At 37.8% G+C, this 14,286-nt stretch overlaps 1 protein-coding gene across 7 annotated transcripts in view; it reads left to right on the forward strand.

Annotated features, from left to right (window-relative positions):
- The window catches only part of M1AP (meiosis 1 associated protein), a 95,976-nt gene that overhangs the window by 28,975 nt on the left and 52,715 nt on the right, over nucleotides 1-14,286 (forward strand). For all 7 annotated transcript variants that reach the window (XM_082643054.1, XM_082643057.1, XM_082643053.1 and 4 more), the window contains exons 3-4: nucleotides 9,223-9,408; nucleotides 10,345-10,513. In XM_082643054.1, coding sequence (XP_082499180.1) covers nucleotides 9,223-9,408; nucleotides 10,345-10,513 — 355 coding nt within the window. The remainder of the gene's footprint in view (nucleotides 1-9,222; nucleotides 9,409-10,344; nucleotides 10,514-14,286) is intronic.

The raw sequence follows: 14,286 nt of genomic DNA on the forward strand, positions 1-14,286 counted from the left end.
CAGTAAAATTTCTAACAGAAGAACTAGGCATCTTGATAATAAAGTTAAAATTAGAAACAAAAAACAAACAAGGATAGCTAGAGACTCTTCCTCTCAAATATTAAACATATTCACAGTGTGATACTGGAAATTGAAAAAACAGAGCAATAGAATACAATTTAAAGTCCAGAAATAGACCCAAATACATGGGGGGATTTAGTGTATAATAATGATGCTATTTAACATTAGTTGGAAAAATTATTCAACAAACTAGATAGCCATGTGGGAAGAAATTAGGTTAGAGTCATACACACAGCTTACACCAGTATAAATTCCAAAAAAAATTTTTTTTAAATAAATTTATTTATTTATTTATTTATTTATTTATTTATTTATGGCTGCGTTGGGTCTTCGTTGCTGCGCGCCGGCTTTCTCTAGTTGCAGAGAGTGGGGGCTACTCTTTGTTGCAGTGCACAGTCTTCTCATTGTGGTGGCTTCTCGTTGCGGAGCATGGGCTCTAGGTGTGCAGGCTTCAGTAGTTGTGGCTCGCGGGCCCTAGAGTGCAGGCTCAGTAGTTGCAGATGGATCTAAGATTTAAATGTAAAAATTGAAAATACCTAAGTACTAGAACAGACTGTATCGGTCTGGGTCCAATCAGGAAACGGAAACCACAGTGATTTAAACAAGGAAAAAGTATATAGAGTATTTTAACATAGTTTAACATATTAAACTATGATAATATAGCAATTATAAGATATAAGAGAGCTTTTTGTGGTACCCTAGGGCTGAGGGAGAGATCTCAAAGAAGGACAAACTTGGAAAGGGGACCCCTTTCCCAAGGCTGGGGTTTAGACCCAGTTGGAGAATATATGGTTGCAGCTCACTGGATGCAAAGAAGTTCACTGGTTTGCTCAAACCAGAGCTGATCCATGGCTACTGGGAAAGCAGGAAGCAACCCTCCAGGTGTAGGCACAGTGGCTGATGCGTAGGCATGCAGAGAGTGGCGAAGCCAATGTGGGCAGGAGGCCTGGAGTAAGCAGTGTCCGTGTTGGAAGAACAGCAGCATTTGGAGGACCACAGGAGACAAAACTTCTGAGGGGAGGGACAGGTGAGCAAAGGGAATCAGGCATCAGTGCAGGCAGGAGGCCTGAAGCATGCAGTGTCCGTGCTGAGTGGACAGCTGACAGGTGATCAGGTTAGGGCTGAGAAGTTCCCAATGTCTTAGTCAGCTCGGGCTGTGACTGGCTGGTTTAAACAATAGACATTTATTTTCTCAAGGTTTAGAAGGCTGAAAGTCCAAGATTAGGGTGCCAGCCTGGTCAGGCTCTGGTGAGAGTCCTCTTCCATCTTGCAGACAGCGGCTTTCTCGCTATGTGCTCACATGGCCTTTCCTCAGTGCATGTACATGAAGAGAGAGCTCTGGTGTCTATTCCTCTTCTAAGAGCATCAGTCCCATCATGGAGGCCCCACTCTCATGACCTCATCTAAAGCTAATTACGTCCCGGAGGCCTTGCCTCTAAATACCATCACACTGGGAGTTAGGGCTTCAATTTATGAATTTTAAGGGGACACAAACATTCAGTCCATAACACCAAGGGCCTACAAGTTCTGGGCATGTGGGTGGAGTACTACCAGGTAACTTCATACCCCACTGGTTTCAGCAGGAGTGCACCTTCCTCCTGCAATGTCCCTCCAGTACACTCTACTCAGAAAACTTAACATCACAATTACTGTAAAGGAGAAAGGCTTAAAGTAGAATTCTGTCTATTATTGCAGAGATATACTGAAGGGTGAATTTTTAGCTGAGAGGCAATAAGTCAACAATTAACATACAGACCATGGGGGAAATATAGCAGTAAGAAAGGCCTTCCTAATCATAACACAAAACCCAAAATTCCGAAAATAAAAGATTAATAAATTCAGCTGATAAATATAGAAAATAGAAAAATACACTTGGCCAAAAAAAAATACTGTGTGTAAAATCTAAAGACAACTGACAATATGAGGAAAAATATTTGCTTCTATATCACATAGGGTTAATTTCCCTAACCACGTAAAGATTTCCTTAAAATCAATAAAGATGGGCTTCCCTGGTGGCACAGTGGTTGAGAGTCCGCCTGCCGATGCAGGGGACACGGGTTCGTGCCCCGGTCCGGGAGGATCCCACATGCCGCGGAGCGGCTGGGCCCGTGAGCCATGGCTGCTGGGCCTGCGCGTCCGCAGCCTGTGCTCCGCAACGGGAGAGGCCACAGCAATGAGAGGCCCGCGTACTGAAAAAAAAAAAAAATCAATAAAGATAATAACCAACAATCAATAGAAAGTGAGAAATTATATACACAGTTTTCATCAAAGGAAATACACATGATGCTGAAACATTGAATATGTTCAGTCTCACTTATAAAAGAAATGCAAGTTAAAACTACATTGAGATGCTATTATTTTTCACTTATTTGGCTGGCAAAGATTTTTTTTTAAGTTTAATGACATACTGTTTATGAGAATATAAAGAAGCAGACACCCTTTTATGCCATTTATGGGCATATATTTTAACACAATTTCTGTAGTGGGCAATTTGGTATCACAATTTACATACCCTTTAACCTAGCAAGTCTGTTTTTAATAGGTTTTGTTTTGTTTTGGCTGCACTGGGTCTTCGTTGCTGCACGTGGGCTTCTCAAGTTGTGGCACATGGACTCTAGAGTGCATGGGCTTAGTTGCAATGTGTGGGATCTTAGTTCCCCAACCAGGGATCGAACCCGGGCCCCCTGCATTGGGAGCACAGAGTCTTAACCACTGGACCACCAGGGAAGTCTCACAAGTCTGTTTTTAGAAACTTATCCTACAGGTATGTTTTCATATGTGCAAAAATGATTTGAGTATAAGATTATTCATTTCAGCATTGTTTGCAGTAGCAAAAGATTGGAAACAACCTAATGTTAATTAATAGGGAATTGGTTAAAGTTATGGTCCATCCATTAATGGAATACTATGTAGCCATAAAAATTAAAACACTCTTTATATATTGAATGTAACGATTACCCAAATTTACTCTGCAACAAAATCAAGATACGAAAGAGTATCATAATCTCTTCTATTTTGGTAAGAAGAAAGATCAAGTTTATCATTTATATTTTCTTCCATGTAAAGAAATATCTCTGGAAAGATACCCAATAAGCTAGTAATATTGACTGCCTCCAGTAAAGTACTGGTTAGCTAAAGAACAAGAGTAGGAAGATGACTTTTTCTACATATTTTTTGTAACCTTTGAATCTTGAATGCTTGTTGAATGCGAGAAGAAAAATCGCAACAAAATTTTGGAAACTATTATACATGTGAAAAGTGATAATTGACTTAGCAGTCCCAAGAGAGCTAAATCTTAAGGCAGTAGTGGGAGACCCAAGGAAGAAAGCATTTTAAACCACCAAGTTCTCCAAAGCCTTAGGAATTGGTAAAATCAAGTACTTCTGGAGGTAAGAATGAAGGTAGGGATAAAAGTAGAAAGATGTTGAACATCTGTTTAAAAGGCAGTTTGACGTTTAGATGCTCTCTTCTACTCCAAAAGCAACAAACTTATTCGTCACCTTAGATGGGGCATCGCAACATGCCCCATACCAATGGACCCCTAGGAATTTCACTGAGGTAGAAGGCCCCTGAATTTTAGTCGAATTTATTTCCTACCCTCTGGCGTACAAATGTCTTACCAATAAGTTAGAGTAGGTGCTACTTCTTGCTCACTAGATCCACTTAGCATAATGTCATTAATGTAATGGGCCAGTGTGATAGCTTGTGGAAGGGAATGGCAGTCAAAAATCCCTGTGAACTAAATTATGACATAGGGCTGGAGAATTGATATACCCCTTAGGTAGGACAGTGAAGGTGTATTGCTGACCTTGTCAGCTGAAAGCAAAGTGCTTCTGTGGGACCTTATAGACAGGAGTGGAGAGAAGGCATTTGCCAGATCAATAGCTGCATACCAGGTACCAGGAGATGTGTTAATTTGCTCAAGCAATGAAACCACATCTAGTACAGCAACTGCCGTTGGAGTCACCACCTGGTTAAGTTTATGATAATCCACTATCATTCTCCAAGACCCGTCTGTCTTCTGTACAGGCCATATTGGCAAGTTGAATGGAGATATGCTAGAAATCACCATGCCAGCGTCTTTCAAGTCCTTGATGGTGGCACTAATTTCTGCAATTCCTCCAGAAATTCAGTATTACTTTTATTATTTTCCTAAGTAGAGGCAGTTCTAGAGGCTTCCACTTGGCCTTTCCCACCATAATTGCCCTCACTCCACAGGTCAGGGAACTAATGAGGGGATTCTGCCAGATGTTAGGTATGTCTATTTCAATTATGCTTTCTAAAACTGAGGAAGTAGCCACAGGTTGCATTTGGGGACCCACTGGACCTGATATAAAATTTCGCTGACCACCTGACCTCCACAAGACCCTGCTCTGACTAGTGGGCAACAATGATGTTTGGGATCTCCTAGAATTAGTGTCAGTTCATAGCCAGTGTCCAGTAGACCCTGAAATGTCTGATTATCCCCTTTACTTCAGTGTACAGTTACCCTGGTAATGTTCAAATCTTTCTGGTCCTTTTTTGATAGTTTTTTAATTCTTTGTTCATGGTGTTGAATCCCTCTTTTATTTCTTTAAACATCTTAAAGGTACTTAAATATATTTGATAATTCTAATATCTGAAATTGTTGGTATTCTAATTCTCCTGTTGTTTCTGCAGACTCTCTCTCATGATGTTTGTTTCCTCACTGATTTTGTAATTTTGGATTATGAGCTTACCTTAAGCTAATCTTAATGTGTGAGAATTCTGTGAGGCCTGAGTTTAGGGTGTATACCTCTAGAAAGGATTTATGTTTGCTTGTGTCAGGTGCCCTGAGGTGCTATCAACCCAGGACCACTTTAAGTTATGTTTTAAACTTAGGGTTTCCTAGACCCTGCAGATAAAGACAAATCCCAAACCCACATGAGGGGAGATATGTGGTTTCTAGGTCCCAGCAGTGATTTCTTTCTCATTTCTACTCAGAGCTCACATAAGTCAACAAGTTTCATTGTCACCTCCCTTGACCAGCGAGTAGATTCTTTCTAGCCCACCTTTTCACTGAGAAAATAACCTTTTGAATGACCTTAACTTTGAGCCAGCATGGCAGTTCCAACTCTTCTCCTTATGAGGGCCTAAGCCCTTGTCTCCTTCTCCTTTACAACACAAAGCCCTAGGTTCCCAAGATCAAGAAGTAAAGCCAAGGCTTTTATACCTATCTCACACTGTAGTTTCCTGTTGTCCCCACTTTGGTACCAGGGGATTTCCCTTAATTTCTTATGAATTCAACTATGCATATAAAAGATATTTGTGTTTTATCTAGTATGTATACTGTTAGGTGGTGGAAGAGTGTGTTTCAGATATCTAGTTTATTTATTTGTAGGTGCTTTTTACATATTAAGATTATTAATGCCATGCTAATCATATACATTGCAAATATTTACCCAGTTTGTTTTTTGTCTTTAACTTTATTCACATTCTCCTTTACTTAACAGAAAATTTTAATTTTTATGTGGTCAGATCTCTTCATTTTTCCCTTTATGGTTTCCTACCTTTGTTGTCATGTTTCCAAAGGCCTTCCCTACCAGAAGATAGTGTCCTTTTTTTCCTACTAGTTTCCTAGTTTATTTTTTCAATAAATTTCTCATTACTGAATAATTTTAGATTCATCAAAAAGTTGCAAAGGCAGTACAGAGAATACCTATATTTTCTAACTTATATTTTTCTTCCCCCTGAAATTTATTATATGTGCATCCATTTACCATTTATTCAAAAATAATTTGTTTAATAAAACTGTGTTCCAGGTACTGTTCTAGGCCCTCCAGACCTGGCAATGAAGAGATAGATCAGGTTCCTCCTTTAGTATATTATTATATTGAGCTTATATTCTAGTGAGATAGACAGACAATAACTTGTCAACATACTTTGGAAAATGTCATTCTAGTGTGACTCTTATCCCTTTCTATTCTGAGGCTATTTATCTCACTTGTTTGTAAAGTTAGTAGAAAGTGGGAATTATGTCTTTTTTTAGGTACCTAGTACATCATAAGCACATAATAATAAATGTTTTTTAAAAGCACATAATAATAAATGTTTTTTAAATGGATGACTGAATGGACCTATGTCATTTACATAGATACTATTTTTTTTCCACTTATTTTTGTCAGTTGTAGAATAGGGCCATTAAGCCAATACAAACCCCTTCTGTTTAATCAGCAATGTTTTAAGTGCTTTTAGGGTTTGATAGTGATAAAAAATAATAACCACAGCTAACACTGAGTACATACTGTGTGACGTGAACTAAGTCATTTAATAGTTAGTCTGTAAGATAAGTATTTCCATTGTCCCCAATTTCTAATTGAATACATTTTAGCTTAAGGACTCATAGTCAATAAGAGGAAGAGATAGGTTTGGAACTCAAGTCTATTTGGATCTAAAACCTGAACCAAGACTAGGACTTCTTTAACTAAAGTGCCCACTACTCTTCAACAAACATCCTCTACTCTTGTCAGGCACATTTCCTCTTCCTCTCTGACACATTATATTCACTTTCAACCTCCATAGATGCTTGTATTGAACTTTCAGCCTCTCTACCAATCCCCCAACACACACACATAAACACTTAAAATATTGTATTCTTTTTACAAATCTCACCCTTTCAATTCTCAGCCCAATCTCACCCCCTTTCCAACAACACTTACCTTTCTTTTTCTAAATCTCTAAAGTATCAATAGTCTATAACAGTCTCTTTCAACTGGGATACACATACCACTAGGGCTATAAGACTTCCCAGAGTACACAGGAATATATAATTTTAAAGAATTGATATATAGATCCTCAGTTTCCACTAGTATTCTTTTCTAAAATTTCTCTGACTAATTATGCCTATGATGAGGGTGTCAGGCTACTTCGTCATTCCCACCATCCCTTTCACAATTACCCTTCTTCCACTTCACAAAGAAAATCCAAAATAAAAAGGAAGAGGTGAGAGGTACAAATCTTTCACCCACTGTGAATTTTACTGTGATGAATTGCCATGTGGTTTTAAAACTTGCAGGGGCACCAAACAAGGAATAATTCAAAATATTGGCATCAATGTAAGAAAGTAAATGACTTATGATTGGGTTAAAAATCTTTTGCAACCAGGTGATTTCCAATTTTAACAAAATTTAAGGAAGACTAAATTGAGGGACTTCCCTGGCAGTCCAGTGGTTAAGACTTCACCTTCCAATGCAGGGGGTGCAGGTTCGATCCCTGGTCGGGGAACTAAGATCCCACATGCCTCCTGGCCAAAAAGCAAAACAAAAAAAACAGAACCAATATTGTAACAAATTCAATGAAGACTTTAAAAAATGGTCCACATCAAAAAAAATCTTTAAAAAAAAAGACTAAACTGAGTAGCAGCTGATAGATCATTAAAATAATTTTTATTAGTATTTATATCCCTGTATAATTTTTGGCATATAGCTCAGAATGAATTTGACAATTTGATTGACATCTATGTTTATCAGGACGATGGTTCTCAACACTAGAAATCTCCTAGAAAATAGGAATAGGATTAATACTGAATGTTGGTGCCATTCAATCAGTAATTTATTTATTCACACATACCTTAACTAATTGAAAAAAGAACGCAACATGTTCATGCCATTAAGAGATGCATTTGTAATTAAAGTTTATGCTTAATGCCAATAATTATCAAAATAGGTAATATATATGTTGTTTGATCAATTGTATATGAACAATAATTTTAATAATAGCTCAATCTAGATTATTAATTAGAGCCTATAGTCATAGGAAATTTTAAAATCTTACAACATGTAAATATTTTTGACCCAGAGAAGTATGATAAGGTGATCAATAAAAAGCTGCCAATCAAAAAATTCTATTACATTATGATAAAACTCTATGAGAAAGTGAAATGGAAATATGAATTCAAGGAGAAAAATGAATAGTATTAATTTCCATCTGTTAAAAAGAAAGACGAGCTTGCTCAAGTAGTTTTTAAATTGAATAGTGCAAGTATCAAACCCCTATGATATTGAGATTCTATTGGATTATGTTTTAAAGAGTAGTGGTATAGTTTTATTTTGAAATACTGATATTTAAATATGCTGGAAGTTATATCCTTAACAACTACGTACTTACTTAAAATCTAGATGTCAACTTAAAAACGTATAAAGGAGTATATCATTTTTCATATTCTTTTAGGGAGTACATGAAAAGAAATGCTCAAAGGCTACTAGTCTGTACTTGAGTAGGTTTCTTATCTTCCTATCTAGATTACAAGTTCTCTTTGTGTAAGAGTTATATACTATTTCTTGTGTTTTTCCCAGAGATTCAGGGAGAGGAGCATGTAAGCAAAGTAACATGCTCATGAATTTTATGTGCATTTTGCAAATATTGCTCAATTCTGCTCTTTGATCAGGAGAGTTTCCTTACCCCAAATATAATTCCTCCTCACCCCACCCCCACCTGGTATGGATGCTTGGAATTCCTTCAAATAGTGTCACAAATTTTAATTCCACATTTATTCAAAATGCATATATTCTTAGGAGACGTAGCATCCATCTAGAGTCAGATTAGATTAGATTACTTCCTGAGAACAAGTTTTTGTGAAGGAAAGTGAGGAGAGCCAGGAGATTTATGTGTTGACTCCTTGACCTGACTGCAGACTAAGCCAAGCATCTCTGCTTAAAGTGATCCTGAGGGGCAGATTAGGTAGGACCTTATCAGTTCTAAAATGATCAAAATCCTCATTTCTGATAAAACATCACTCTTGAATAGAGAAGCTCGCTGTGCCTAGACTGACTGAGAAATGAAGATAATGTCTAACAGTGATGCTGCTAGGCCTCCAATTTGCAGACCACCCCAAAGTAAAACTAAGCAGTCACAACTGAACCTTCCTTTGGGTGAGTGAATGAGTTAAAACACGTTCTTTCCTGTTTCTAGTAATTCCACATAATCAAAGTCCTTTGGCTGCAAATTTTCCTTCCTCTGGTCTAGGGAAGATGTTAGTGCAGTGCCTAGAACATAATAGGCATTCCATAGATCTTGGTCAAATAAACAGATTTTCAGGAAGGGAAAAGTACTCCTGAGGAGTAATTGATAATGAGATTAGACTGCCAGTTGATCTGAAACCTAAGTCACTGAAGATTTTCATCTTTGATTCATTTTTCTCTGCAGCAAGTGAAAGGGAACTTTGCTAGGCTGCAGGCCTGCATCTCAGAACTCCGCATATTGCAAAGAGAAGGTTGTTTCAGACCACAAGCCACTTCCCTGCAGCTGGCAATAAAGGATGGGCTCCAGCAGTTCAAACAGTACAGTGGACACATGACCACAAGTGCAGCTCTGGCCTACACTTCCCTGGAGGTAAAAGATGGCTTAGGACACTAAGTCATCTTCCCATTTCAGTCCATCTAGATCCTTCATTGTTTGTCATCCTTCTGTTGTTCTCTGTTTCATTCACATTGAAAGTCATGACTAGGTACTCCATTGGGTACATGAGTGACTGTGAGTTAAAACACATTCAGTCTCTAGTAACATCAGGCATCAGACAAATGAGTTTAAAAATAATTATGCTTTCATCTGCATGCTTATTCATCAATTAAAAATGTCTAAGTACAAAAGAGAATTGCATGTATTTAATACTTGCCTTCCAGAGTTTCAAGTTCAACCCAGATTCAGATTGAGCAAGGAGAGAAATCTACATGGAAAGTACCACTGTGAGAAAAGAGCATATAAGCTCTCCGATCTTTAGTACACATTTAATGAGTGGAATTTAAGGATTCTATTTCCTTTGTATCCTCAAGAAATCAAAGCACTTTGAGCACGAGGGATACTGCCAATGATTCAAGCAATCTTAAAAACTGAAACACAGTGGGAGACTTCCCTGGCAGTCCAGTGGTTGAGACTCCGCGCTCCCAATGCAGGGTGTGCGGGTTCAATCCCTTATTAGGGAACCCTAGTTGGGGAACTAAGATCCCACATGCTGCACGCAGTATGACCAAAAGAAAAACAAAAACTAAAACTAAAACACAGGGATGGCTTCTCATTGGTCACTTTCTGGGGTAGGTTCAGCCTGTTTGGAAGGGTCCTGTGATGATCTGTCCCACCAGACCTCTCCCACCAGAATCTGTCAAATGAAATTTGATTTACAAATTACATATAAATCTTTGTCTTTGCCCTAAAGACAATAGCCACTACCACAGATTTCTGTGGTGTTTAATCCTTCAGATCTAACCTGTTACATTCTAACCTCTGTACCTCAGGGAAGGTAGACACGTTGATTCTTCTATTTATTTCCAGATTACTGTTCTGACTTCACAGCCTGGAAAAGAGGTGGTCAAACAATTGGAGGAAGGATTGAAAGATACAGACATAGTCAGGGTCAGGAGGCTTCAGGTGGTTGAGATCACAAAGGGAGTCCTAGAATGTACGGACTCAGCATCCCCTGTTGAAGAGGCCAGCAACGACGGTAAGAATTAAAAGAAAAGGTTAAAAGAATGGTAAGATTTTAATAAGTAGTATTTTACAGATCAGGAAGATTATTTTCCATGGTCTTTTTTTTTTGTAAAAAGATTTTTTTGATGTGGACCATTTTTAAAGTCTTTATTGAATTTGTTACAATATTGCTTCTGTTTCGGTTTTATGACTGCGAGGCATGTGGAATCTTAGCTCCCTGACCAGGGATCGAACCACCTGCTTTGCAAAGGGAAGTCTTAACCACTGGACCACCAGGGAAGCCTCTTCCATGGTCTTTTTATGTTCTTAAATGAAATGAAGCCAACAGATTTTACTGTGGTTCAGACAGGTGTTTCTAGGTGTTAAAGTTTAATTTTTTAATCATATTTTTAATTTTAGAAACAATATATGTTAATGTAAAACCTGAAATATAGGTATAGAAAGTAAAAATTCCTTCCTCCTCAGGAGACTGGGGTATCCCTCTTAATGCTCCATTAGATAGATAGATAGACAGATAGATAGATAGATAGATAATAGGAAGAAATATTTTATATTTCAATGGGATCATGACATACATAATATTCTGTAATCCTCTTTGCATGTTGTATAGCTATCTATGTTAGTATCTATAGACATGCCTCATTTTTTACTGGATACATGATTTTTTTTACTTTGTGGTTGGACCATAGTTTGTTTAATTGCTTATTAATAAATAATTTGGTTTATTACATTTTGCTATTATAACCAATGCTGTATGAAGAGACTTATATGCGCGCCTGGCTTCATTGGCCTATGACCAGTGCGGTCACACAAGGCCCTGCGTTCATAAAGCCCCTATGCTTAGGATTTAATGCTTTTGGGTTGCAGTCTTGAAATTCTTAATCAGTGTTTTGTAAGTGAAGTTTGATGGAACAATGGAACATGTGCCAGGGGATTATAGTCTCGGTTCATATGTGCCCTGCCTACCTCCCACCTCCCCAGGATGGGTTTTGAGTCACTAGCTTCCCAGCCCTGATGTCCCCAGCCCGCCTGCCCCAACCCAGTGACTACTGGCACTCAGATCCCTGCTAATAAATCCCACATAAGTTGCCAGTAATTGTACACTTCCTAGAAGAGAAAATATTCAAACTGAGTCTTAAAGGACAAACAGGAATTAACCAAGCAGAGGAAGAGGAAAGGGGGACTCAAAAAGGAGACCCAGGGACATGAGAAAGCAAGATAAAGCAACTTTCAGAGATGAGCCCATGGTTCCTTATGTCAGGAGCCTGTCAGGCAGACAGGAGTAAGGCTCTAAAGGCAGGCAAGGGTTAGATCAAGAAAGGCCATATATGCCCTAAACCCATTCTAAGACATTTGGATTTCATGCTAAAGCAATGGAAATTTATGAGAAGATTTTTGTCAGGAGATCAAGTAGATACTCTCAGATTACAGCATTTAAAAGGTTTTTAACTGGTTTTAATTTATCCAACACTCAAGTTACAGTTCACCCTCTGTCAGTTCTTTCTGGTTATATTGGTCTTCTCCAAGGTTATACACACCTGGAGGTGTCCACTGTTCTGATACCATTGATCTCTTCCTGGTTCCACATAAATAACCTCACTCTTCCCTTCACGCCCTAATTAGGTTAGGGGGTTGGTAACTAAGGATGTGTTTCCCATCAAATTCTGACACATGTGGATCCTTCCAGCATCATGGACCACTGATATTGCTCTGGTTGGGGCGGGAGGGTGACTAGCCTTGCTGTGTGGTGTATGAGCTCTCAGCCATACACACCCTCTGCTTTTCTCAAGCCAGCCTCCTCACTGACTGTCCTCCTATCTCCATCCCTCCACTTGTAGTCATCTTTTCCTCTGAATTCCTCCCCTTATCCTCTTCCAACCGAATCCCCCCCATCCTTTAAGGCCTAATTCAGGCTTATGACTACTGAATTCATTTTCACTCCGTAGAACAACCACATAGCCTGTGGTCTACACAACACAATTTAGCATTTAATTATATACCACATAGAATTGTTTACCATTGCTTTATTTACTTTTAACGTCTTTATTGGAGTATAATTGCTTTACAATGGTGTGTTAGTTTCTGCTGTATAACAAAGTGAATCAGCTATATGTATACATCTATGTATACATATATACATACACTCAGAGTTGTAAGCAATGTTGAATCTTTAATAAAATGTTTTTCTTTAATTTAGAAAAGCTTATTTAGTTAAGGCTTATAAGAATGGTCTTAGATTGTATTCTCCATCCTGTAACCCCATAGGAATTGTTTTAAAATTTACTCAAGTAAATGCTTGCTTTAAAGAACCATTTCTTACCCTTGCAAGTGTGGAAATAAGTCATCTGTATACACTTGAAAAGAAATTTAGCTGAAATATCCTGCCTAGCTGTCTCTGTGGTAGCTTTTGTCCAGTTATTTTTTAATTTTTTATTACAAGTAAACATTCCCTATACAGAAGTATAATATAAACAGTTCAAAATGACCCAAAATTCTACCCTCCAGAGATAATTGCTATCAGCAGTGTAGGACACATTCTACTGGATTGCTTTCCTTACACATATAGGGACATGAACATACATGTAATGTTATTAGGGTTTTTGATATCATCCACTTTTACAAAAATGGAAATATATAATATCCACTGATCTGCATTTTTTTATTTAGCTATTTATCCAATAATTTTTTCACATTGGCATATAGAGATCTAACCCATTCCTTTTAGTAGCTGTGAGGTATTCTAGTGTATAAATTCATTACCATTTATTTAACCATCCAACTGAATTTTTATTTGAACTCTGTGACCTTGAACAAGTTACTTAAACTCTTCATCCCACAATTTTCTCATTTGTAAAATATGGCTAATAATAGTAGCTATCCTATAGGGTTTTTGCAAGGATTAAATATAACTTGCATGTAAAGTACTTAAAACAGTACCTGGCACATGTGAGCAATGCATAAATGTTTTCTGTTGATATTAATAGTAGTAGTAAGAGTTTGTGAGAGGTGGTATCCTCGCACAAACTTTTTTTTTTTTTTTTTTTTTTGCATTACACGGGCCTCTCACTACTGTGGCCTCTCCCGTTGCGGAGCACAGGCTCCGGACGCACAGGCTTAATGGCCATGGCTCACGAGCCAAGCCGCTCCGCGGCCTGTGGGTTCTTCCCGGACCGGGGCACGAACCCGTGTCCCCTGCATCGGCAGGTGGACTCTCAACCACTGCGCCACCAGAGAAGCCCTCACACAAACTTTTTACTGAGAAAATTTATATATGCCTTTTTATTGAGAAAATTTCAGGCTCTAATATTTTTTTTTGAAAAGAAGATGTGACTATAGAATAATTTTTAATTCAAAATCATTCACAATTCCACTACCCCATTACACTGATTTTGTTTTTGCACATTACCTCTCAGTTGTCCACAATCATTTTTAGGTTTCAGAGTTATAATTTATGTAATTTTTTTGTAATTACTATGTTGTACACCTGAAACTAATATAACATTGTAAATCAACTATACTTCAATAAAAAAGAAAGAAATGTATAAATATAATTTACCACATCAACAGATAAAGGTAAAAATTATGTTATCTTAATAGATACAGAAAAACATATGATAAAATTAACATCCATTCATTATTTAAGAGAAAAATCTTGGTAAACTAGGGATAGAAAATAACTTCTGTAACTTGACAAAATGTTTCTATCAAAAATCTACAATACGGTTCTTACTGGTGAAAGATTACCTTCAGGCCTTTACATGCAGCACCATATGAGCAAGTGTAACT

This window comes from Mesoplodon mirus (genome assembly GCF_964341445.2).
Source record: "Mesoplodon mirus genome assembly, chromosome: 14".
NCBI classification, from domain to species: Eukaryota; Metazoa; Chordata; class Mammalia; order Artiodactyla; family Ziphiidae; genus Mesoplodon; species Mesoplodon mirus.